Source organism: Microtus ochrogaster, linkage group LG2 (assembly GCF_000317375.1).
Source record: "Microtus ochrogaster isolate Prairie Vole_2 linkage group LG2, MicOch1.0, whole genome shotgun sequence".
Lineage (NCBI taxonomy): Eukaryota > Metazoa > Chordata > Mammalia > Rodentia > Cricetidae > Microtus > Microtus ochrogaster.
In genome coordinates, this window is record NC_022028.1 from 21,954,889 (window position 1) to 21,981,486 (window position 26,598).

The following is a 26,598-nucleotide window of genomic DNA, read 5'->3' on the forward strand; positions in this document are numbered from 1 at the left end:
TCGTGTAGACTATAGGTTCTTTCTGGAGAGAGATTTAACATTGGAAAAGGCTCAATGATTTGTTAAAAAAGAAAAATGTCTTAGGTAGGTGTGTACAAATCTTTCCTTTCGTGCCTTCTAGACACTGCAAATCTCTTCTCTTCTTTCTCTCTCTTTTTTTGGTTTTTCGAGACAGGGTTTCTCTGTAGCTTTGGAGCCTGTCCTGGAACTGGCTCTTGTAGACCAGGCCGGCCTCAAACTCAGAGATCCTGTCTCTGCCTCCCAAGTGCTGGGATTAATCTCTTCTACAGTTGGTCCTGGGGCCTGTTTGCAGACGGCATGTGCTGGCATTCTGACATGGTGCTGTCTTCCACCCAGCCAGGTTACAATGCTGAAGGTTTTCTATCTTGGTGGGAAAATGACTTCTTGTAATTGCCTCTCTCCCTTACCCTCAGTCAACTGCCCCCAAGTACAGAAGCCCAACACTGGGCATTCCTGTAGGTGGTCTCAGGCCCTTTCTGTGACCAACTTCTCCTTTATACCTGCTTCTCTTGTGGAATGCACCTGTGTATGTGTGGTATGTGTGTGAATGTACAGTACATGTGTGTGCATGTGTATGAGGTTTGCCAGGCATCTTCATAGTCCACTTGATTTGCTAAGGCAAGTTTCTCAGTGAACCTGGAGCTAATGCGGTTGGTCCTGGGGGTTCAGGACAGGGATTCCAGGCGGCTACCACACCTGCCTTACATGGCTTGTGGAAGTCCTGGTGACCTGAACTCGGCCGCAGTGCTTTATGTGCCCAGCCCCTGCTTCCTTCCTTGTTCCCTCTAGCCGCCTGCAGCAAACTCCTGGGTCAGGCAACAGCGCCTCCCAGCTGGCTGGAGGCCCTTTGGAGAAGGGCAACTGGAGTGGATCTGATTACTGACCACTCGGCTGGGAACTCACGGCCTCTTAGAGGCTGAGTGCACAATGGGGAAACCCAAGGCTTCAGATGCGGCTCACACAGGAATGGTCAAGAGTCTTGGCCACTTTGTTCGTAGGCTGTTCTGTTTTGGCTAGAGGTGGAGGAAAAGCCTCTCCCTGGATGGATCTAAACAGGCTTTTGGGTAATTTTCTATTAGGGATCTTCCATGGTCACCAGGAAAATTTTTTAGCACCACAGCTGCCTGTAGCTCTAAGAAACCAGATACCACTTTAACCTGTGAACTCCAAAGTGCCATGCTACGACACCATGACCCTCCGTGGTGTGAAATGCATACTGCATATTAAGAAAACCGAACAAAACAATTCGAGGCTTTTGAAAAAAGCATCATTTATTTCAAAGTACAACACAAAGTTGTATTTAAGAAATACACAATCTTGTAATGTCAAGACTTGGCTATGTGCATTTCAGTCCCTCTTTAAAATAAATTCAGGTGTACAAATGGTACACACCTCAAGTACAAACAGCACAGAATGCGTGCGGTCTCCACTGGATGATCTACATTCAGCCACTGCTCTTTCGCTGGCTTACGTTTCGTAATCTGCTTTTACACCAAGATAGCCTTACCTTAAAAAAATACTCTGTATTTTCAGCACAAAGTCCTCATACATTTTTAAAATTAGATCTTGGCGCATAATATTGTGAAATTATTAAAAACCAAACTTGGTAATTTAGTAAAATTGTCACATGCCAGGACTTGTCAATCAACTCAAATTACTCCCTTAACTGTAATGCCAAATTTGTGTTCTTACAGATAAAGAAAGCAGGGAAGAGACAGGTGGGGAACTGGGCGAGTCAAGATTTCGGATGGACAGGCTGTAGATTGTGGCTGAGTCCAGACTTTTGTCTACAAGCACAACAGCAAATCTCAGAATATCATAATTGCAAGAAAGGTCTGAAAGGAGCGAGTGGAACAAGCCTGCCCTGCAAAGGGGAGGGAGGGGAGGGAGGCGACAGCAGTGAGGGCCTTCGATGGTGTCTTGGAAACTGGCATATCATGATCTAGATGAGGGGCCCCCGCTTTTGTTTTTTGCTTAATTTTAATTTTCATGAGGGAAGTGCGAATTAGACCAAGGGTCAGAGCTTCTTCTTCCGATTGTGGGGCTCCATATCCGCCAGGGGTTGTAGGTCTGTCCCAAGTCGTCAGCTGGAGCAGAGGCGGAAGGAGCGTGGGCAGTGGTGGAGTTTTCCGTGCCCATGAGGCCGATGCTGGACAGCGTGTTTGCTGGAGTGGTGAACGGAAGGGCACTGCTGAGGTTGCTGGACCAGATTGAGCTGCTAAACGGAGTGGTGGACCACAGGCCACTGGCATTGCCAAGGATGGACTGCGACAAAACAGAGACACCCAACGGTGAGCATGAGGTGGGCCCAGCAGCAGGGAGAGGTCAGGATCATACATGAATGGAGTGGCCCAGACTTCTCGTTTTTATTTATTTTAAAGCATATTCCATATATTAGCCACAGCGGGATGTGAGCAGGTGTGACATTTCATGAAGGCTGGTGAAGCCCAGCAGGTGGACCCAGCACGGTCAGCCTGCTTTTTATGCATAGGTGTCCTTGGGGCACAGGCATCTATGTGGGTCCTGACTTTGACCAAGGGGCAAAGCTAAACACATAGTGTGAGAAAGAGGCTTGCAAAGCTTCAGGACAGACTGATGACTACCTGCTGTGTGCAGAGAATGATTAAGGTGCTGTAGAAAACAATGCCAGAATTATTACCTGGGAGGCAGGTTTTGGGCTCCTTAGCAGGCAAACCTATAAAGCTCATGCATTTTCCATCTACCACTCGTGTGTGGTTTAGGGTTTTCTGAGGCAAAGTTGCAGCTAGATTGTATTTATTTATTCATTTATTCATTTATTTATTTATTTATTTATTGGTGCCATTGTTTTGTGAAGGATGAACTCATTATTTTCTTGGTGAGAGAACCGTTTTGGAGCATAATGTCTACAGAAAATTTAGCTTAGAAGCAAATGTACAGAGACACTGAAAGAGAAGTGTTTCACAGAGACAAAGTACACGCAACTCCCCAGCTTGCCATGGCAGGGTGGGGCCATGCCGCTTGAGCCTTGGATGGCGGAGTCACACCTGGGCTCTAGTTCACCAGGAGGAAAGCCAGGACCTGACTGCGCTGTTCAGTTTCTCATAGTGTCCCAATTAATGTGTGTGATGGACACAGTGGCCATGGGACAGAACACGAGACAACAGTGGAACCCGAAATGTGGCCTTTCCTATGCATGGTGCTCTTTGCTGTTTGAGGCTACAGCACAGTCCAGATGAGGGCAACACTGGGAAAGAAGAGGAGGGATGGAGCGTGAGTACTCACAGTGGCTGTGTGGGTTGGTGAGCTGGAACTGGCTGGCCAGGAAGGGCTGGGGTCTGTTGCTGGAGAGTCCCAAAGGTAGGAGGGGCTGCTGTTGAATTCATTCCAACTTCTCTGGGATGACTGACTGCAAGATCTCGGCAGCCCGAGTTTGCTGAAAACTGCTGAGATACGAGAGAGTGGGTCAAGTCCACTGCAACCACTGGGATGAGATGCGGCGCACTCAGTGCCGCCCACACTCGTCAGCTCCCACCACATTTTGTGATGTTCTAGGATGTTCCCAGCATCTCAGGCACAGGGCACACGATCTGAACATATAACTCATGACTAGATGACACCAAATGCAACTGTCCAACACCGACCTTGTGGCTAATGCAAACTCACACTGTGCCTGGAAGACATAGGCGGCTCTCTTAGAAGCTCTTAGGCCTGTGCTGGGCACAGCTTGACTGTGGCACCGTGTCCTGCTATGCACAGAGCAGGGGTACAGGGAGGACCCTTCCACATGGCTGCTGTGTTGCATGCTGGGTTCCCAGAAGCCCTCTACCACAGCAAAGTCCAACCAACACCCGAGAGCTGCACATAAACTTAGCAGCAGCTGATGCAAGTGGAAAAGATATTCCCTGCCTCGATGGCTGCCACTTCTCTACAAAGTATCTACCATGTCAGACAGACACTTCCTGTCTATAGGCTTCCTAGGGTTAAATACTTACCACCTGTTAGGTTAAAAGAATTTCCAAAGGCCGAGAACGAATTGAGGGGGGTGAAGTCGGGGCTGCTTGGATTGCTGACAGGACTCCACAAACCCGAGCTGAATGGTATGAGGGAAAATACACAAAATGGATGATGGTTAGTGAAATGGGCCCATCTCCCAGCTTCCCAAGGAGAGATTCAGATATGGAAGTAAAGACAAAGGGAGCCCTACAAAGTGGATGCTGCATATGTAGGAAAAATGCCCACCTAACCCAGGGAATCTCAACTTCTCTACGGAGGAAGAGTGGGCCATATACCTGTCTGAGCCATCGCTGTCAACAGGAATGTGAGAAATGCCAAGGCTGCTGGAAAAATCTGATTTGTTTGAAGACATTTTAGAAAAGCCATTCCCTCCTGCAACAAGGACTCTGCATCAGTGCAAGACAAAGCTGGACAAAGCCCACCCATCACACCCATCACACCCACTGTTCAGGTGTCACAGGCCATGGAGAGGTCACTCACCTGGGCTCTTGTCATAGCCTGCCGTGACTGCAGCAAAGGTGGGGTTGCCATTCTTGCCCGGGAGAGAGGCAGCCTTTGTCAACTTGCTTTTGCTCCCACTGGGCTGCTTTGCTTTTGTGTCACTTGAGCAAGAAGGAAAGAGAGTGCTCCCTCACTGGGGGGCCTCCAGCAAGGGGGAGCAGGAGCAGCAGACACCTGGGGTGGGGTGCTGCTTCAGACCCGGGATGATAGCCCAGGATGGCTCAGAGCACAGCTAAGCCGTGGGCAACACAGCTTAATCACACAGATAATTAGGGGTTTCTGAGAAAGCTAGGAAAGAGACCAAGGCGGGTATCACAATTTAGGGACGTGGAAAAGGTGGAGATCACATTTTAAAAAATCTGAAGGAGGCCACCTAGCAAAGAAACCTGTCAGAACATCAGCTAACTGTTGGCGCTGACAGACAGGACGGGTCCATTCTCAGCCTCCTTCCCCTGGACATGATTACAAACAGTGAGGGTCCCAGGCAAGTAAGGCCCCACTGCTCCATCGGTCACTGCCTCAGCTCTGGAAGCAGCAGGAAGTGAGGCTGTATGGTACAGAGACAGTGTTGGCCTCTGAGCACATGTCGCTTACACTGCACCTTATACAACAGTGACAGACCCTTCTGGCTACCAAGCCACGTACTCTGAGGTCTTCAATTCACTGTTGTCCTTTAGGTTAAAGCATTCAGTTGCTGGAATGCTTGCCTGGCTCTTGGATGAGAACACGATTCTAGAACACTTAATAGACTTGTATATCGACAGGTAAGATCACTGCTGGGGTCAGGTGCCTGAAACAGGAAAACCTGACCCCAGGAAAAAAAAAACCTTAGGATCGAAAAATGCGGTCTGTCAGCTGCAACAAACCAAGTGTGTGTTGGACAAGTGTGTCAATGACAACCAGGTGATGTCAGGTGTGAGCAGCAGGCCTACCTGCTGGAGCTGTTGACAATGCTGCTGTAGCTGCCACGGGATGTGAAAGGGCAGGGAGCGGTGGGCGGAGATGGTGAGGCCGGTGTTGGTGAGGTCTGGCGTTGTTTTAAGAAAATGTCTGCATTGAGGGTTTGCAGAGACAGTTTATAAAGACTGTCAGTAGCTGGAAATGAACAAAAGGTCCCATTAATGTGGCATTTTAATCTGGACTCCTCAAAAATCAGTTGTTTTTGATATTCTAAAAATATGAAATTCAACTGCTTCTATAAAGAAAAAAATTAACTTTTTGTTTTTTCTAACTTTGGAGCCTGTCCTTGAATGCTGTAGACCAGGCTGGTCTTGAACTCACAGAGATCCATCTGTCTATGCCTTCTGAGTGCTGGGATTAGAGATGTATGCCACTATCACCCAGCTCAAGTTAAGACTCTGCATTCCATCTAAAGGTTCCAAAGAGAAAGAAGAAATTCGAATCTCTGTGCCCTTGGGCTTTCAAGGAATGCAAGCACTTGCTTGCCTGCCTGCCCGCCCTCACTCTTGACCACAGAGGTGGCTGACCTCTCTGTAGCTGCTCTGCTGTTATCGCAAATGGTGTGTGTGTGTGTATGTGTATGTATATATGTGTGTAAACTTCTTGCCTGAGTTGTTCAGAGTCCAGTATGCTTATCCCACACATTGCTGTTGAAGGGACTTCCGTACAAATGCACAGACCCTTCTCTGTTTACTTCTGTGTGGCACCTTCTCTGACCTTCCCCTGGTGAAAAATCAGTACTGGGAGTAGGCCACGCTCTGGTTTGGCTTGGGTAGGAAATCTGTCCAAAGGTTCCTGTGTTGGAGGCTTGGTCCACAGCAGTGCTCAGTGTGAGGGGTGTCAGTGGAAATTGGGGTGTGACCTTGAAGGGCACATTTCCCCTGTACCCTCTTCTTCTCTCTGCTCCCAAGCCGCCAAGAGCTGAGCAGCTTTGCTACAGACCTAAAAGCGACAGTCAGCTGGCAGTGGGCTGACTGCCACTGTGAACCCAGGTTTCTTCTCGGGTATTTTGTGACAGTGCAGACAAGCTGTCTAGCGCCCTCTGATGGCTTCTTTCTCCTGAGCGCTGTCCAGGGGAAGCTGTGTGTGTGGACAGAGGAGGGGAGGGAGAAGCACTGAAGGTGGACTTGACGAATACAGATGGAAAGAAACTGAGAGGCCAGAACAAGGCTTCTGGAACAGGGCCTGAAGCTGGAGAAAAGACGAGTCCAAACCTCACATCATTTCATGCAGGTAGAGAACCGCCCCTACTCCCTGAGGGGGTCCTGGTGCCATAAGAATCAGACTGAGTGAGGAAACAGGCAGTGCTCCTCTCTAAAGCCTCTGCCCCACCTCCAGGTTCCCGCCGGGACTGCCTTTGTGCAGCAGACTACATGCAAGTGTAACAAAATAAACCCTTTCCTCCCAAGTTGCTTATGGTCATGGTGGTTCTCACAGCAATAGAAACCCTGATCAAAACAAAGTTCCAGCTAAGGGCTGCCAAGTGGATACACGGCATACAGTTCCTGCCGTAACTTTGTCCCGACTCAGACTTAGTGCAATCTAAGATCAAAGGGAGGAGAATGGGAACAAAGGCAGTGGACGTGCCAGAAAGGGACCATGACAGCATGAACCGGACACTCTTTTCAGAGGCAGCGCAGCCTTCCTTGGTAGAGCTATGCAGTGAGGCTGGTGGGGAGAAGAGGCTATAGGGCCTGGCAGCAGGCCAAAGTTTTCTCTAACTAGAAAAGCACAAAGGGTGGCACAGACACGGGCCTTGGTATCAGGTTTCCCTCAGTCGGCCAAGGAGCTCTGGCTGAGAAAATCTTGGCAGAAGCTGCAGAGCCCTTCTCCTGTTGCTTCCCTCCTGGGGCACACACCTGAAGTCTCTGGAGCTCGAGCCTACTGCCCTCCCACCGTGGATGCTGCTGGCTAGGGTCGGTGTCTAGAAGGGGAATCCCACTTCTCTGGTGCTTGGTTCCATGGAGTTGTTCAGATAAGTCAAAGAGCTTCATCTACTAGCCTCAGAACAGTCCTCTGAAATTGAACCTGGAGACCACAATCCTGCTTCCTTGATGTAAGTCAAGGCCAAAGGCCCAGCTAAGGGCTCCGGGGCCCTAAGGATGCAGTCATTCTCCAAACAGGGATGCACCACCATTTCCAGGCCCCTGAATGACCAGACTTGTGAGGACATCTCACTATCTTGTGGCAGCAGACTCCATGGAGCATTTTGTCTGGTAAAAGTGGCCTGCTTGGTGAGTATCTTCCCCCACCCAGCCCAGCTCTTAGGACAGTGGTTTTCAACCTCCTTAGTGCTGGGGCCATTAATACAGTTTCTCATGTTGTAGTGACCCCCAACCATAAAATCATGTTAGCTGCTACTTCATAACTAATTTTGCTAATATTATGAATCATAATGTAAATTATCTAATATGCTACCCCCGCGAAAGGGTTGTTCAACCCTCAAGAGGTTGCAACACACAGGTTGAGAACTACTCTCTTAGGATCTCCTGTTTTTGGTTCTTTAGTCTCCATGTCAGGCTGGAAGGGCAAAGACTTCCACCCTACTTTAGTAAAGCGAGCTCACCAAATCTGAGTCAAGGTTAGGGGGAGAGTGAGAGACCTCTAGACAGCCTGTGTTGGGAAGCTGGGAGTGACTGGCCAGACAGATGCACTCTGAGCTCTTGTTGGCTACAGTGGGCCACCTACAACGTCTCTTCTAAGAAACAACTTCCCAGCCTGCAGCATCTGGAGCACACGGAACACAGCGACTTCTAAACCCATACTTACAGCTGCTGGGCTTGTGAACTGGCACAGCATCCCACTCTGGAGGAGGAGAGTCTTTTTCACCCTCTGAGCTACTGGTGTTTCCTAGTTCTTGACTGCTGGGGAGGAATTTGGAGAGGGCAACTGGCCTGTTATCCACTAACTTACTTGTACCTGCACGGAATTCAGAAAGGAAAGTTAATGGGGGAAGGTTTTTCTTTCCTGAGTCTGCTTCAATAATCTTCAACCTGGCCTTGGCTTTTTATATGACTAGCAGCTACAGATGGGCTACTAGCCACTAGGCAGTTATGAAAACATCTCTGTGATCGACATGACAATACCTTTTGTTTTCTGTGGATTTCGTGATTTGGTTCCACTTGTTAGTGTAGTTGGAAGAGGAATCTTGGTTGGGAGATTTCTACGCTGTTTATTTTCCAGTGAGGGAGTATATGGTAGCTCGAAGGAACTGAAAGACAAATGAGGATGGCAGACATCAATTTATCCTGTTGTTTGTAGCAAGGATGTGCGTCAGTAAGAGCATAATCACACCACAGTTCAACTACAGGCCTTATTAAGAGGCTTTCCTGAGGCATCGCCTGCCCAGTTCTGCACCTGGGACTCTCAGCTATAAATGTTCTGGAACTGCTGGTGTGTGTGTGTGCACACCCGTGTACTCGAGGGTCTAACCTCTGCAGTCTTGAGTGCAGGCAGTGTGCTGAGGTGCATATTTGGAGACAGATGAAGGGTCTGAATGCCTGCTTTAGGAAATGTGTGCATGAACTTGCTGCATGGAGTCAGCAAGGGCAGCTGTGCTTTGGGTGAGCATTTCCAGGACATGTGCTACAATGAGGCTCCTAAATGTATTTTCCAACAGAAATCTGACAAGAGCAGGAGCCAACTTCCAGTCACTGCAGAACTAGCCAGCAACTCAAATAAGGTAGCAGGAGCAGTACCACCTGTGGGTGACAAAGATGTTCTTTACAAAGCTGTTTCTATGACACCCACCAAGGTCAGGCTTTGGACTTGGGAATCTGGCCATACCTAGGCAGTGGCTCCTGGGGCGGAATCACCAGTGCTGGCTGTTAATGGCAGAAAAACCGACAGCTTGGCTTTTGGGCACAAATATGCAAAGCCTGTGCACATTTTATTTTCTTCTCTTCCAGGGCTGGGCACTAAATCTAGGGCTTTGTGTGCATGTTAGTTACTCTCGCTACCACTGAGCTACAGCCTCAGCATTTTCTTTGAGACAGAGACCTATTGAGTCACTCAAGTTGGCTGTGAAGCTGCTGTGCAGCTCAGGCTAGCCCCTGAGTTTTGAGGCTCTTCACCCTTTGACTAGCTAGAAGTAACAGATCACAAGCACACTCAGCTTTGCACGGGTATTTCTGGGGCTGGGCCTCTCTCGTTTACTTGAGTATGCTTCCTGTCCAACCCTCGTGTGTGTGTGACCTCCGCCCTGCTCTGGCCTTCACATTCTTTATATCCCTTCATCTTGAGTCCATTCTCACCCCCATTTCTCATTTCTAGGATGCTGCCAATTTCTAGGAAAAAAATTAACCACTGTGCGGATTCATATATAGTTCAAAGGTTCAAATAGTTCCAACTCCCCAAATACTTACGACTCCCCTACTACCTGGCAAAGCATGACTTCACAGAGAGCACACACGTTTTGAAGGAATGTGTTTTGCTATATTTATAAAGGGACTGAGTTCAAAGGATGTCTGTTTTTGCATACTTGACAAAATTTTCTTTTTTTTTCTTTCCTTTTTTTGGAGGCATGGTCTCACTATGTTGCCCTAGCTGTTTTTCAACGCACAAAAACTGCCTGCCTCTGCCGCCCAAGTGCTGAGATTAAAGACACGTGGCACCAGGCCAGGCTCCGTTAAGTATTTCTGAAATTAAACAGATAACCAAACCAACCAGATGGTCTCTGTTAGCCCAGATAAATAAAATTTTAAGTAGTATAACAAACTGAAACAAAAACAAAATAAAACAAAACATCAAAACCACCATTTACGGGCAAGACTACAAATACCACAGTGCTACATAAGCTTCTTTCTGACCTTCTTCCACTCCTGGCTGGCATACTTATTTTAAAATTCCACATTCTAAAAATGGCAGAAGACTCTGAAGACACAGGCACCCAGCCCCTGGTGGAGGCTGGGTAGGTTATATTTGGGTAAGTCATCTAGAACTGTGGGGGTGTCTGTTTTACAAACTTAACTCTGACACTGTAAAATTAATAGGCTTTTAAGAGAAAAGGGTGCCAAACTATTTTATTTTTTGCTAATTCAAAATTCCTAAATTAAGCCAGATGGTTTCCAGAAAAAAAATCAAGCCTTTTAAGTAAAATGGACAACAGCCAACTGACTTGAAGTGATTCCATCTACAAGGGCGAACGAGAAAGGTGGTTCAGATCTAAACAGTTTTCAAGATTGGACCTGATAACAGCCTACTCATTTAGTGGGGAAAAAATCCAGACAACAGCAGTCATGTGGCTCAGGCATCGGGATAGGGGCAGCCATCTTGACAACAGCAGCTCTAGGGTAATATCCGAAGCCTCCCTCATGAATAAGGCTCAGGCTAACAGTGGCAAGACAAGTCTTTGCCCTTCCCTCCTTCCCACATCACTTCTCCGTCAGCTCCCACGGTGCTAACACTGAAATTAGTTTATCAGAAAGACACTATCCCTGTTCAATGAAAATAGGAGTAAATCTTAGTCAACAACCCAGCAGCTCACATCCATTTTCTTGGTGAACAGTCTAGAGAAAGCCTCCCTAAAAGGTCTGCCCTGTGGGTACTGGAATTCTTCCTTGGTCGAGTGTCTCATCCCTACAGCTGACACCTCCCTGAACATGTTTTAGATAAGAGTAAGCTCTTCCAAGGTCTACAGCACAGAATTCTAGATCCCAACTGCATCCCTGAGTTACTGACGTAGCAGGCTCCAAGCTGCTCTTGAGAAAAGTTGTAGACTCCTGCTGTAGCTGAACACTGTTCGTTCCCTCTGCACTGAGAGCCACTAGGGTCTCAGTCTGGGAATAAATTAACCCAAACTCTCACAACAGATTGCTAACCCTGCCCTCTACACATCTGGCACCAGAAGCAGGTGGAGATCCTTAACCAGCACATCAGAACCCAAGAGGAGCAGAACACAGCCCTTGGCTTTTGCGGCCCAAACCACTTAGGAAATGGCACTCACCTGCCTTTCACATCTGTTGGGATTTCTTTCTTAACATTTAAAAGCTTTTTGCTTTTTTGCTTCACTTGAGACATTTCGCTTTCGTGTTTTTCTGCCATGGCTTGTTTTCCCTTTTGCTTTTCTGTATCCTGTAAAAGATGCAAATGTAGTTGCTCAGAAAGATTAATAAAATGACTGAAAATGTTTTTTGAGACGAAGACACAAAATCTAAGGAAACAGCTATTATATGTCAAATATGTAGAAATAACAATCCCCTCTTTTTCAGAGAGAGCCTCACTGTGTAGCTCCTTGCTGGCCTGGAACTTCCTATGTAGATCAGGCTTGGCCTTGAGTTCAATGTTCATCTGGGCTTCCTAAGTGCTGGGATTAAAGCTGTATACCACTACGCCTGTCCCCCTAAACTCCTTTCTTGAAATCTGTTACAGCTGTCAATTTGCCAGCTGTTTTTAACCTAATGTAATTGTATTCTGATGACTCTGAATTATAAAGGTCATTTAGTTTTATATGCATGTCCTAACAAGAGGTGGGCAGTGGTAGCACCAATTAGTAGGGAGTAAAACTTAGTCTTTGCTGGATTTTTCTTATAAGTAGAGACAATGTTACAAAGCCAAAGCTCAGACCAGGAGAGCGTCAGGGAGGCACCTTGCATGCTCACACCTAGTGGTCCACTGCAGCTGGCCACAGTGCTGTGGTGTATGTACAGCTCTCCACCCTCTCCACCAGGAGGTGGAGCATGGATATCCATTCACCTATTCAGCTCACATTTACTGGCTTATCACCTTAGTGCCAGGCAGTGGGGCCATCAAATCTAGAGGGAGACACACATGGCAACAGTGTTGCCAGAGCTGTGAAAATGTCCCCAGGTCATAGCAGAGCATGGAGGATTTGTTATGCCCAGCTTGACTGAGAAGCCTTTCCTGGGCAGGCAATCTAAAGCTGTATTGTAAAGCCCATGCTACAAAACTGGCCATTGCTGCTTCTGGCCCTCAGCCAGACTGGAAAACATGCAATGAGCATTTCTGAAGTAATGTGATATGTTAACATATCCACATATGAGCCTAGAGGAGCTGTCTCCTGACCAGGCTGTGAATCCACTCAAAGACTGCTGATGCTGCCTGGGGAGCTATACACATTGTGGGCAGTGTACAAAAACAGCCTGGTTCATCACTGACCCAGGGTGCCTGGGCCCATGGGCAAAGTGGTCAGCCATGGGTGTGGGGGTCAAGCATGGGAGAAGCATAACCCACCATCAGTCCAGCCTCAATATGGTTAACATGCAGCCTAAACTTAGCAAGTCAGTTTACTTAGCTGTTGACAGTAAATTAATCTGGTCCCCCTTCTACCTATCCTATGCCTTCAGGGATTATTTAGAATCATTCAAGTACTTTCTGAATCTGTGGTTGGTTGTAGGGCATAGAGCAAGAGCTCTCTTGAAGGTTGTGTGCCATCCTTTAAGAGCGGAGACACCGCTCTCCAGCCCAAGAGCTCGTTAAGAAAAGAGCAAGGCCTTCTGTCCAGCATTGCTACCCAAGTGCCTGGCACTTAGGTGTTCAATACATTTGGTCAAAGAATGGGTAGAACAGGGATGCCATGATATGGACAACCCACACACTGAGACCAGTCATTAGGGAATACAGAGTGCTGGGCAGCAGGAATAAAGTCCATCTAAGGGAAGACTAGCCAGACATGGGACTTGGAAGGGTGAGCTCAGAGTCTTGTCAGTGAGGAAGCAAATGATATAGAGGATGTGGGAACAGAAGGCATGAACAAGCGAGGTGGGAATGATGCTAATGGTATAGAGAGAATGATGGTGGCTGAGTTAGCCAGAGAAGAGACATTGAGGGTGATGGGGCAAAAGGCTGGAAGGTAGGCAGGCAGGCAAAGTCCTGGGGTGAAAATGCTCTCCAAATACTGACACTGCTGGGACTCCACTCAAGGCTAGTGGCAGGTACCCAGTTTCTCTGATTATTTGCTAACACAGGAACCAAGTTCAATGGCCCAGTACAAATTACAAATCATATGAAAGTAGACAGAGCACGAGGGCAACTGCAAGGAAATGCAGAGGGGACAGGAGGACCTATGTGAGATGTTACTTGTGTGCCTGATGTAAAACATTAAATCACCCAGTGGACACAGATGGGCCAACAGATGGAAACCAGAAGCCAGATTCTGGTCCCTAAGTATTAAGTACTGCACAGACCATCTTAAATCTGAATACACTCACTGAAAATGGAAAATGCCACAGTACAGTCAGAGCCTGTCTTTCTGCACAGCCTTTACAACTCACACTGCTCGACTGTGAACGGCTGTGACATGATAGTTGTTCAGCAGTATTATTTTGAATGTTAAATCACCCATCAGCTGCGGACTCAAAGGATGGGACATGCTCTCCATGTGCTGATGTGTCCTGGAATGGGCTCTGGTCCCAGGTGACCACTAATGGTATCTGGGCCCTACTCCCTCTGGGAGTCACTGCTGCCCCTACCTGGGTGGTGAGCTGTTACTGAAACCCTGTTTCCAGAAATACTACACTAAATGGGTTCAGGTATTTCCCTCTGTGATGGTAAAGCTGGGGACAGATCTCACGCAATAGTGTGATTACGATCCTGGCTGCTCTAACTTTTCAGCAGTGTCTGAGTTTCTAAGTAATATTTTGGAAGGCTCTTCATCAGATCCCAGAGCTAGAGTGGTTTCTGCAGGGAGAAGGGTGTAGGCATGTCTGAAAACACCGAGGACACAAGTTTAGTAGGAGTGACAGGGTACATGAGACATTAGTTTGTATGAGCTCGGTGGCCTGAGGTCTCCACAGAGCACCCACATACCTCCCTGAGGAGTGGTTCTGTGTCGGGGTTGGAGGTCTCTGTGGTAGTGGAGGAGCTGTCATCATCAGCCAGGGTGTCCTTTAGCTCGTCCTCCTGGGACTTTCCCTTTGTCCTCTTCTCCTTCTCTTCTTGCTTCTTTGGAGGCTTAGCCTTGCGTTGTTGAAGAGATTTTCCTTTCCCTGGGGATGGAAAGTCAGAGTGAAAACAAAGCTTGATCCAAACAGCTTCAAAGCCAAACTTGTAAAGTTTTGTTTGGGAGAGAAGCTAGATTCTTCTTTCTCCACTTTTTCCCTTCTTGACTTAGTTATCCAAATTGGGGTTGGCTTTGTGAGGAGTTTGAGTGGCAGTCGATACGCACTGGACTACACTCCTCTTACAGGTACAGTTTGGGGAATATGCAGAGACTCGGCCGATCTAGCAAACTGGTCTGAAAATACCTGCCAGAAAGTGACAAGAGCTTTGAAAAAAATTACAGGCACTTCTGGAATGTGTGGGGTGACAGAAATGTCAGGGGTGAAACTATACGATGAATCTCTCTGTGCATCACCTGGAGGTGCTAAAACCCTTTGTCACAGAAAGTGGTTGCTTTTTGCCCTTGCCTTAAGAATCTGCTTGAGGCTGAACTGGAGAGTCTGGGACTAATTTTGCTGGTAGAGATTCCAGACAGCCCAATATTGACTCTTTCTCATGGTTACTAGTGACTACTCCTATACAGATCTACAATGAAAGCGAGCAAACAGGGCAAGACAAAACAAAATACCCATGCCCCTCAACCCCAAAATGTGTAACTTGAGGAAAAAAAAGAGAGCACCAGTAAATGTAATGTTGGAGCTAAGTTCTATGTTCAAAAAGGTAAGTTTGAAGGCCTGATGGAAAATAAAATAAAGGAAGTGATATCCTCAGGGATTTAGGAAAAGGTCCTTCAGACCTTTTCTGGTCCCCCAAATCAACAAGTCAAAGTTCATGAAAATGTAATTCAAGAAGGGGGCAGGTCCCAAACAGGCATCCTCATCAACCAGGTGGTTCTTCTGGCTTTAGCGTTGTGGAGGATACAGGAGTAAAAAGGCCTGGACAGCGTTGGAGACCCCAAGATGCTGTGATGACAGTGGGAGGATGCCTGCCAGAGAGAGCTGCACACAGCGAGTTGAAGCAAACAAGAGAGAAGTGAGCTGTCCTCAGCAAAGCTGGAAGGGCAGAGCCATGGAAGCCCTTTGACATCGAGTGGAGCTACAGAGCTTGCCCAGCTGGTTTTCAGTCTTGCTTTGGTCCAGTATTTCCTCACTATGCTCCCTTTCCTCCCTTTTGGAATGGTAATGTATATTATATGCCATTATATGTTAGAAGTATGTGATTTGCCTGACTTGCTTTTTTATTTTATGGGGGTCACAGTGAAGAGACTGCTTTGATCCCTGTAAGATGACTTTGGATTTTTGAATTGTGTTGAAACTGAAAGAGTAGGGGGTATTGTAGAATATAACTTTAAGATGTGTTGCATTTGTTTATCCTGTGGAATATTTTTGCTTAATGATGCAAAGATGTGTTGTAATTTAATTCTGTGAAGCTGTTTTACTTTGTCTGTCTAAAATACCTGATTGGTCTAATAAAGAGCTAAACAACCAATAGCAAGGCAGGAGAAAGGTGGGGTTGCCAGACTGAGAGAATAAATAGGAGAGATCTGGGAAGAGAGATTGAAGAGTGAGAAAAGGAGATGAGGAGGATGCCATCCAGCCACACAGCCAGACATGGAGGAAGAAGGAAAGAAAAGAAATAGAGAAAGGTAAAAGCCCAGAGGCAAAAGATAAATGGGATAATTAAGTTAAGAAAAGCTGGCTAAAATGATTCAAAGACCTCAACATAAAGCCAGCCACACTGAACCTTATAGAAGAGAAAGTGGGAAGTACACTTAAATGCATTGGCACAGGGAACCACTTCCTAAATAGAACCCCAGTAGCACAGACACTGAGAGAAACAATTAATAAATGGGACCTCCTAAAACTGAAAAGCTTCTGTAAAGCAAAGGACATGGTCAACAAGACAAAACGAGAGCCTACAGAATGGGAAAAGATCTTCACTAACCCCACATCACACAGAAATCTGATCTCCAAAATATACAAAGAACTTAAGAAATTGGACACCAAAAGAACACATAATCCAATAAAAAAATGGAGTACAGACCTAAACAGAGAACTCTCAACAGAGGAATCTAAAATGGCTGAGAGACACTTAAGGAAATGTTCAACATCCTTAGTCATCAGAGAAATGCAAATCAAAACTCTGAGATTCCATCTTACACCTGTAAGAATGGCCAAGATCAAAAACACTGATGACAACTTATGCTGGAGAGGATGTGGGGTAAAGGGAACACTTCTGCGTTGCTGGTGGGACTGCAAGCTGGTACAACCCCTTTGGATGTCAGTGTGGCGATTTCTCAGTAAATTAGGAAACAACCTTCCTCAAGACCCAGTAATACCACTTTTGGGTATATAACCAAAGGATGCTCAATTGTGCCACAAGGACATGTGCTCAACTATGTTCATAGCAGTTTTGTTTGTCATAGCCAGAAACTGGAAACAACCTAAATGCCCCTTGATCCAAGAATGGATAAGAAGAATGTGGTACATTTACACAATGGAGTACTACACAGCAGAAAAAAATAATGACATCTTGAATTTTGCAGGAAAATGGATGGAGCTAGAAAACATTATTTTGAGTGAGGTAACCCAGACACAGAAAGACAATTATCACATATACTCACTCATAGGTGTTTTTTAAACATAAGCAAAGAAAGCCAGCCTACAAACCACAATCCCTGAGAACTTAGACAACAATGCAGAAACTAAGAGAGACTTACATAGATCTAATCTACATGGGAAATAGAAAGCAGAAAAAGACAAGATCTTCTGAGTAAATTGGGAGCATGGGGACCTTGAAGTGGGGAGGAGAGAGGCAGGGAGGGGAGCAGAGAAAAACGTAGAGCTCAATAAATATCAATTTAAAAAAAAGCTGGCTAGAAACAAGCCAAGCTAAGGCCCAGCATTCATAAGAAAGAATAAGACTTCGTGTGATTTATTTGGGAGCTGGGTGGTAGGTTCCCAAAAGAGTAAAAAACAACCAACTATAACAGAGACTTTTGAAGTTTGATTAAATGCATTTTACACCGTGATACGGTTTCAAACCTATGGGGACAGGGAATGGGATGTGGTGGTTTAAGTAAGAACGTTCCCATAGGCTCATATATTTGAATGCTTGGCCCCCACCTGGTAGAACTGTTTGGAATGATTAGGGGTAGGCTTTTCACAAATCCACATTAATCTCACTTGGCTTTGTAGCTGTTGCTTCAAGACGTGAGCACCCCTGCTCCAGTGCCATGCTACCTGCCTTGAAAATCATGAAGCCCCCAAACAAATACTTTCTTTCATAAGCACGCATGGTCATGGTGTTTTGTTTTAAAAACAGAAAAGCAACTAGGACACCTGGCCTGGTCCTGCTGCAACCCATGCACGTACCCAGTCACCACGAGGAGCCACATGCCACACTCACGGGAATCTTTTCTCCTTCAGTCTCCTACCTTACGGAACTGTGAAATCTAGCGGCCTCCTACCCTGCCCCACCTCCAAAAAAAACCTGTTGTCCCCTAACTTGCTTAAAATGAAATGTCCCATGACTGAAGAGTTTTGGTGGCACTACTTCAGCTGGACTGATGAAAGCCTGGAATCACACAGTCTACACGTCACCTTTCTTTCCAAAGTTCTCAATTCCCAGACTCCATGGGTCTGGATTACTCTAGTCTGAGGCCTTGCCACTGTCAATACACTTTATTTCTATTATACTTCAGCACCTTGCACCCAAGGCTGCACCCCGGAACCTGTTCATGCCCACAATGTTTACTCTGAAACCTCACACTCAGGCCTCACTGTTAGACCGTGCTTGGGCATTTGTCTCATTACCCCAAAACTGGCCTTGTGCACACGTTTCCTGATTGTAAGGTTCCTCCAGGCAAAAGCTCTTTCCCTAACCCACTAATCCCACATTCTCTGGCACATCCATGATGTTTTCCCTGCTGTCACTCTCTGCTGTCCCTGTCCCTGTCCAGCTTCTTTGGTTTCACACATTATCTCATTTGCTTCTTTTGCACCCCCTTTCCTATTTACAGAAGAGTTGTCCGTGTGTAGCCCTGCTGGCCTCAAGCCTGTGACAACCTTTCCACCTCTGCCTCACCAGTACTGGAGGGACTGCAGATGTGTCACCACGGATGGCCAGAAATCCTATTTTTGAGTTAAAAGGTAGATGGTTTTGGTTTTAGCCCCATTTACAAAATCATTTTGACAATGGCCGTGACACAGCTATTGTAGGCAGTCGAAGGGGCAACAGGATATGCCACCCAACAGGTCTCTGATTTGGAGAAGCAAGTGGAGAGTACAGCTCTATCTTTCATGACAATTGGTGTTTGTTTGCCCTGTGGCACAGAAAATCTGTCGCTTTACCTAGGAAATGGCTATGAGCTACGGAACCCTTGCTACATTAGTTACCTGTACTGACCACAATCCTGACTGCTCTCGATCGGGCCTTCTCCTGCACATGCTTGTTCTTCTGAAGGGGGATAAGATTACCTTTGCTTTTTGACAATGGTGATGGAGGCTGCTCTGTAAACACATCTAGGGGTGGGGAGTCATGGTGGTCGAAGTCTTTGTCCATGGCTTCTATGAGACTTGTGATGTCGGAGTCCTCTGAGCTGTGCCGTGTGTTGCTGGCTCGCTCTGGGTGAGAAGAGTGTGTGAGGGGAGCAGGAGAGAGCCTTTCAGGTGGCGGCTCCTGGTGTTGAGGCACTGGCGGTGGAGGCTGTGAGTGCTGCTCCAACGGGCTGTGGCCATGGTGCTGGCTGCTGTGCTGGCTCTGCTTCGTCCCTCTGGACTTTCTGTTTGCTGTGTGACCTTGGGTTACTGCATTTGCCTCTAAGCCTAGGGGGCTTGTTTTGCTTGTAGCCTGTGAGGCGGCTGCTTGTGCATTAGTCCTGCTCGACATATTTGAGCTGTTTTTGGTTCTGACACTGTCCACGTCAGCTGAATGTTTGCTGCTGTGGCTGCTGTGTGGGTGAACTGAGGTGCCACATTGCCTGTGACTCCCTGTGCCAGTCCTGGATGACGAGCTGCTATAGAAACTCCTACCATGACTGTGTTCGCAGCCGAGTGTGTTCAAGCTGAAAAATGGATCAATTGAAAACCAGTAAGCTGCAACTTCCAGTCTAATACCAATAAAAAAATTCATCAGCATATCCATCACAAAGAGAAACTAGGAACAAATAGCAGGGGCAAGGGCCACAACTTTCTACAGTTCATTCCCTCTTGAAATTATAAATTAGGTTAATGGTCTGTTCTAATCAATAAGCATTTTGCCCGATAAGAAATCCTGTATGTTCTCAATAACTGAGCACCACATACAAGGTTAGAATTAAAAAATTATTTTAACCCCGAGTGAAGATACATTTCTATTTCTTGTAATTACATCAGCCAAGGCTATGTGTACTAGAAAGTGGATTTTCAGTGTGTGAACATACTTTCCTTCAGATGAAATACCAGCGATTCTCCTGAGATCAAATGGCCTTCCCACATCAAAGGGCGGGTTGGAAGCTTCAAAGGATAGTCGCCTCCGAAATGGCTCCCAAATTCCTTGAGCTTCCAAATAGGCTGTTCCAATGACCAAGAGAAACAGGGCACTGTGGAGCACAGAGGGCTGCTTCAGCATTCTTTGCCAAGACAAGAATAATATATTTGCCTATTACACATTTCTGGTGTGTGTGTGGTGTGTGTAATTATAGTATGATGTAAAATAACAAACAACAAAAAAGGAGCTAGATATGCCTGCAACACGTTTTTAAAAGAAGACAAAAATAAAGCATTATAGATCAAACAAAATTTGCACACCAACTTTACCTTTTTGAAATTTACTTAAATATACTTTCTGCATTGGGGTGTTTTGGCTCCATGTATGTTGGTATACTAAGTGCATGCAGTGCCAATGGAGGCCAGAAGAGGGGATTAGATCTCCTGAACTGGACTTACAGACTTACAGCTGGTCATGGGCGGCTATGTAGGCACTGGGAATTAAATCCATGTCCTGTGGAAGAGCAGCAGCTCTTTCTTAAGCACCGAGCTGTCCCTCCAGCCTCTGCACAGCAACTTTAAAAGTGCTTAACCTTACCCAGAAGCTTCATGGGAAGACAACGTGTCAGAAGAGACATGTGCAGCCTGAGTTTTCCTTACCAAGGGGACCTAGAGGATGGAGGGTCAACTCTCTTTCCCTTAAGCATTTAGATAAGAGAATATTTGATTCTCTAAAATACATAAAGAAATAAACTGAAAAAAGATAAGGATGCAAAGGCCTTCGAAAATATTTCTCCTCTGTTTATGTTGCTTAGACAGTCAATTACACTAATTACGTATGCCCAAGAAAAGCAACTTTACCTTGTATTATGTGCCTTCTTCCTTATGAAATCAGCATAGACTTCATTTGTTAAATGAGTGTTAAAGGTACCAAGACTTCATTATTGTACATGTCACCCAAGAATGGTTCAGTTGTAACTATTCCTACCAATACACAAGCTTAACCAAGAAGTCAGGGGTGTCTGCTTTGTCTGCTGGGATACCCACCCCTGAGAAAAGTGAGAGCCAACCTTGAAAGTACACACTGTACCTCATTACTCCTGAGATGATGATGTATAGAGCTAGTTCCCAGTTGGGTCTGGGGAGGGCTTCTGCACAGGCTGCTAGCATGTGGTATGGAAGGGAGGCATTCAATACAAACACAAACTCAGAGCCGCTGGTTGTTATAAACTTCAGTTCCCGGATAACTCTGGAGGCTGTGAAATCTGGAGTAAACCTAAGACAAGGACAGCAGTGAGGTTCATTTTCAAACGGATTCACATGTTCTTTTCTGGTCCCTTTATCGGTTTTTGTTTTGTTTTTTAATCTAGGCTTTACTCCTAATGACTTTATTAACAAAACAAAAAACAACCAGTCCCATTCCAAGTGATGTTTTGTCACTTCCTGCATGTTGCTTATAGTAACTTGTGCTTTCTTTATTAGTTGTACACACCCTGAGCTGGTGCCTCTTTCTTCCCTGGATATTTAGGTGGCAAGTGCTATGCCATGCATGTAGTAATATACATGAAAGTGCTGATTAAACAGCCACAGAAGATCATAGAATCATTATCTAATCAAGGGCAGGTCATATTTATTACTTTGTAATAAGTAATCAATTACAAAAATAACTGCATCTAATACTGAGTGCCTAAAGGCTGTCTTCTGAGTAAGTTTACATTCTCAGACCACACAGAATCAACGGCACATGGGAGGCACAGATCTCTGCTCTGTGGCTGAGACACCTCCAAGTCACTCTAACATCTTATACTTTATAATAGCCTTAAAAATATTGAAACTGGTTTGTAAAAAGGTAGTTTTCAAGATTATCTGGTCTAATCTAAGGGCAGAGGAAGTTTTACAATGTTGGAAACAAAAACATACAATGAATATTTTAGCTGAAGTGGAAAAAAACCAAATACATTTGTGATAAAGCTTTTTTTTAAAATTATTTACTTCTTTTCATGTGTGTATGGGTATTTTGCCTGCATGTATGTCTGTGTATTATATGCATGGAGACCCTGAGAGACCAGGGACTGGAGTTACAGAAGGTTGTTGGCCACTATGTAGGTGATGAGACTCAAACCCAGCTCCTCTGGAAGAGCAGCCAGGCCTCTTAACCACTGAGCCATCTCTGGAGCCCATGTGAAATGACCCCAGTGTTAGGAGTGGAAAATAGTCACTAAATTAAACCAGTACGAACAAGCACATACTACATACTTACAGTATGATTATGTCTCTGGAGGTGTTGGCACTTAGTGCAAATTCTTGACAGTTAACCACTTTAAAGCCATATCCTTCACAGGGATACCCACTGATTTCAATGGTTTCTACACGGACTTCAAGCTGTCCTGTATTCTCTACTTTGAATGTTCTTTTCAATGTGAAATTTGGTTCTCTTAGTTTCAAACCTGAAAGGAAAGGAAATCAGACAGACGAGTAAATCACTTACTTCTGGTGTGAATGAGGTATATGTTGTGAGCTTCTGTACGCTGAACATTATGAGTCAACCCCACATGCCAAAAAGATCAGCATTCCTCAGGTTTTATCTGGAAACATTCCACTTTGATCTATTTTATTCATAATTAATAGATTTCCTTCATTCATTCTTTATTGGTAGTAAGGTCTCTGTATACTTCTGACCCTGCTTGAACTCACTAGGTCGTTTAGGTTGGCTTAGAACTCACGATCCCTTGCTCCAGCCTCCCAAGGGCTAGGCTTACAGGAGTGCATTACCCTGCGAGGCTTTGATATGCTATGGAAAAATGACATGTTTTACTTTTCATTCTCAAAATAAACCTGCAAAAGACCCAAATGAAACAGCTCTGAATGTGGACCGGATTCTCTTAGCATCACAAACATTCACAACTAGAAGGCAGGTGTGCACAGATGGAAATACTAGTCTTCTGAAATTACTGATGGCTGAAAGCAAAGGCTAGAAATTGGTCTTTTCTCAGTTAGGGATACTCACTGTCTATACAATCTTTTAACAATGCTTCTGTAATTTTGAAGCGTAAGGAACTTCCTGGACCTGGAAGCTTGCCTGATACCCTCAAGTTCTCGGTTGTCCCTTGACCTTGGACCATCACAGCATCCATCACAGTCAGGTTGTTTCTATGGAAGAACAAGAATTACATTTTTCTCCAGTTAATTTTGCATATCTTTTGATTTACAGGTTCTAACATTTTTAAACAACCACAAAAAATTATTAACATGTTGAATTTAAGGGTAAAAATTTAAAAATTCACAAACAGCACACGTTTTTCAAGTCACACCGATGCTACTACTGACGGTGTGAGTGACAAGGACTTGAGGTAAGCACTGAAAATGAGCCACTCACATCACAGAGCCTACCTGACTATGATCAGCGAAGAAACAGTTCTGTTGTGAAGTGGAGTAAACTTTACTTTGACAGATTTCTTTTCTCCAGGTTTTAAAATGAGGTTTAAAATGAAACGCCGAGAGGGGCCCTCTGTAAACCCTGTTGGACTTTGCAGTGGATGAGCCTTGAATCATTGTACAAACAAAAAGGAGTCATTAATATAGTTTCTGGGCAAACCATTTGTCCCTTATCCCCTCTAGATCCCAAGCCTCTCAAACTGATCACACAGACAAGTTTATCCTTCATGACTTAAACACTGGTGTTCAGAGCTGGGTAGCCAGTAAGGAGACTTTATGTTCTGCATTAAGCTAAAACAACAGAATTTATTTCTCAGGTTACCAAAGCCCTCATGATTGTATTATGCACTTTATATCTGTATACAGCTACTTTTTTTTTTTAAATTATTTTATTTTTTTTTTTTTTTGGTTTTTCGAGACAGGGTTTCTCTGCGGCTTTGGAGCCTGTCCTGGAACTAGCTCTGTAGACCAGGCTGGTCTCGAACTCACAGAGATCCGCCTGCCTCTGCCTCCCGAGTGCTGGGATTAAAGGCGTGCGCCACCACCGCCCGGCTTACAGCTACTTTTTAAAAAAAGTGTGTGTGTATTTTTTTTTAATTTGAAATATAATTCACATACAGGAAAGGACACAGACCCCAGACAAACAGTTTGATACATTAATACAAAGTCAACACTCATGACTGGAAGTACACCACTTAACTTTTGCTTATGAGGTAAAATATTTTCTCTATTAACATCTACTAGGATAATGGAATACTCTGACTGTTAAAAAGTGGATGGCGAATAAGTTCCTTTAATAATAAGCCATTCTTGGTACCCCACCCACCACCCCCAATGCTGCCTTTCTGAGCCAAGATCTCGCTATGCAGCCTTGGCTGGCTTCACACTCACAGAACCCTATGTCTCCTGAGTGCTGGGATTAAATGTGTGATGTTCTGAAACAAACGAAAGGACTCCCTAATTGTATAGTGATGGACTCTCAGACTGACCAAGGGATCCCTGGGATGTTATCTGTTTTTCTTAGGATGCCATCTCTACTACAGATCAGATGAGCAGTGGAGCTGGAGTTAATACCACCAACTCTTATGTGTGAACAGAGACAGTGGCGCTAATCTTCCTTGTAGTGATTGTCTGTTTCCAGTCTGTACTTGTAAAGAAAAAAAGTAATGTCTTTGAACAATAACAAACAATTTATTCAATTTCAACATGTACCCCTGTCTCTATAGTACATGTCAGAAAGAGAAGCAGTTTACCCTCCACATCAAGGTCTGATGAGTAGCAGTGGTCACTCACCTGAACACTAGGGACACTTTCATTCCCAGAGCAAATCAACTTACTCACACATTGTTAAAGTTAGTGTTATCTACTGATGTAAACACACACAGCTGTGCCAGGTACGAACACAGCCAGCTACTGGTCTCAAATTCACGGGTTTTTACACTTTTATTAGGGAGCACACAAGAAGAAAGTTTAAATGATTCAGCTAAATCTTTTAATGTTTAATGAAAATAAAATGTCACATTAGCATACTTCATGTATGGTCTCTGAATTTCAGTCAGGCTTAACAGCAGCTGTAGGTACCCTTCCCATTGGCCCTGGTCCTAGCAGAGTAATGGTGTGGAGTTTGTACTTACACTGTTTCGGCAGACTTGGAATTCCAGTGTCCTCAGATCTAGCTTGGCCACCTTACTCAAGTTAAACCTAAAATAAAAATGCGTGTTCATCTTTATAAACATCACTACTAGAAATTGTAGAGGATTATCAGGCTTAAGCTTTATTTGCAAATTTACCTTGTGGCAGGTCTTGGGAGCAGTATTATATCACATTACTAACATTTAGAATGTTAAAGGCTATCAGTTATTAATGTCTTGTTCATTTTTTAAAAAGGAAATACTGGGGAAGAATAGGAAATACTGGAGTTTCTTTGTCTATTGTCTCTTTAAAATTTTAAACAGTAACTCCATCTTACATTCTGCTGAAGCATTTCTTATGCTCAGCATAAGAAATTATCAACCCAACCCCAGGAAACTTCTGGGAAATTCAGCTACAGTCGACACTTTGGCTGTCTAAAGCAAGGCTCGCTTACCTTGAGACTAACTTATCTACAAAGATGGAAGGATTGGAATACAAAGCCACAGGGATGAACTGGACGTAGACAGGGACGTCTGCAGGATTCTCTAAGGTAATCTCTTCTTCCTTGAAGCAAAGCCAAGATACATTAGTGGAGATTCCTATAACCTCAGCTCTGTCTGAACGCGCGCACCATCAGAGTACTTACTGAGGAGCAGTTAGTATTAGTGAGTGGGAACTTCACGTGCCGGGGAGAGCTGAGGATGGAAGGCCACGAGAGCTCGGCAGTGATTTTTGATACTATATTTTTTTGAAGGTCTGTATTTATTTCAAACAGAGCATTCAACCTAGAAAAACAATTTCTAAGTCAGTGTACAAAAGCAAAACACTTGAGTTTTCTGAACACAAGAAATTCATAAGAAGTTGTACTTGAGAAAGATTTTTTTTTCCGTTTTTTTTAAAAAAAGTTTACTCATCCTACTTTAGAAGATTTTTTTAGCTTTAAAATGTTAGTATTAACAGAGATTAGTTTTACTTTTGTACATATACATGATACATTTCTTTCACTAGTTGTTCATTGCCCTGCCTTGCCCCCCATTTTCTTTTTTCTTTTTTTTTGAGGGTGGCCCAATGAATTTCATTAGGGTAGTTTATAGGAATATGGAGTGGGAGTTTGTTACCTTACCAGCAGCCAACACCACTGGAAACATGTCTTTCCTTCTCACATCAACCGTTATCTGCCTAAATCCTCATGGAGCCCCAACCCATTCCACAGCAGAGTGCTGAAAGGCCTGGTTAGGTGGAGATCCCGTGCAGGAGATGACAGCTGCACAAGCTATGTCCCGCCCAGAGGTCAGGGCCCCCACCACTGGCCTCCATTTCCAGAATTTTAGAGAAGGTGATACAGATGCCCCCTCTATGACTGGGCATGCAACTTCATTATGCTTTCAATGATGTATATGCCTCTATTTTGGCACAGAGGGCTGTCAACAATTCCTGCTACAGTTCTATACTAAGTTTGTTAAGGTTGACAAGTCTTAGTTCCAGTAGCATTAGTGAAATGCATGTATGTCTTCAAAGAAAATTTTTTTCTTGGTGGTACTAAGGATAGTGCCCAGCACCTTCTGTGTGCTAGGCAAGCACTCTCTACCACTGAACTACATCAGCAGCCTAGGCCTTAAAAAATTAAAAAGTACAAATTTAATATGGAAAGGTGAACTATAGATGATTTAGGACAGATACATCTATT

At 44.9% G+C, this 26,598-nt stretch overlaps 1 protein-coding gene across 2 annotated transcripts in view; it reads right to left on the reverse strand.

Moving 5' to 3' along the window:
* Nucleotides 1-1,271: 1,271 nt before the first annotated feature.
* The window catches only part of Tmem131 (transmembrane protein 131), a 161,189-nt gene continuing 135,862 nt past the window's right edge, over nucleotides 1,272-26,598 (reverse strand). Inside the window, exons 23-41 of one of the 2 annotated variants that reach the window (XM_026785501.1) lie at nucleotides 25,558-25,696; nucleotides 25,366-25,475; nucleotides 24,914-24,980; nucleotides 23,235-23,386; nucleotides 22,852-22,994; nucleotides 22,105-22,291; nucleotides 20,935-21,120; nucleotides 19,799-19,957; nucleotides 18,855-19,441; nucleotides 14,245-14,423; nucleotides 11,423-11,550; nucleotides 8,565-8,689; nucleotides 8,248-8,397; nucleotides 5,451-5,613; nucleotides 4,498-4,619; nucleotides 4,293-4,389; nucleotides 3,996-4,093; nucleotides 3,286-3,443; nucleotides 1,272-2,286 (exon numbers count right to left, since the gene is read on the reverse strand). In XM_026785501.1, coding sequence (XP_026641302.1) covers nucleotides 2,002-2,286; nucleotides 3,286-3,443; nucleotides 3,996-4,093; nucleotides 4,293-4,389; nucleotides 4,498-4,619; nucleotides 5,451-5,613; nucleotides 8,248-8,397; nucleotides 8,565-8,689; nucleotides 11,423-11,550; nucleotides 14,245-14,423; nucleotides 18,855-19,441; nucleotides 19,799-19,957; nucleotides 20,935-21,120; nucleotides 22,105-22,291; nucleotides 22,852-22,994; nucleotides 23,235-23,386; nucleotides 24,914-24,980; nucleotides 25,366-25,475; nucleotides 25,558-25,696 — 3,235 coding nt within the window. In that variant the 3' untranslated portion in view covers nucleotides 1,272-2,001. Of the gene's footprint in view, nucleotides 2,287-3,285; nucleotides 3,447-3,995; nucleotides 4,094-4,292; nucleotides 4,390-4,497; nucleotides 4,620-5,450; nucleotides 5,614-8,247; nucleotides 8,398-8,564; nucleotides 8,690-11,422; nucleotides 11,551-14,244; nucleotides 14,424-18,854; nucleotides 19,442-19,798; nucleotides 19,958-20,934; nucleotides 21,121-22,104; nucleotides 22,292-22,851; nucleotides 22,995-23,234; nucleotides 23,387-24,913; nucleotides 24,981-25,365; nucleotides 25,476-25,557; nucleotides 25,697-26,598 lie in introns of both variants that reach the window. The other variant, XM_005359932.2, reaches the window with a different exon arrangement.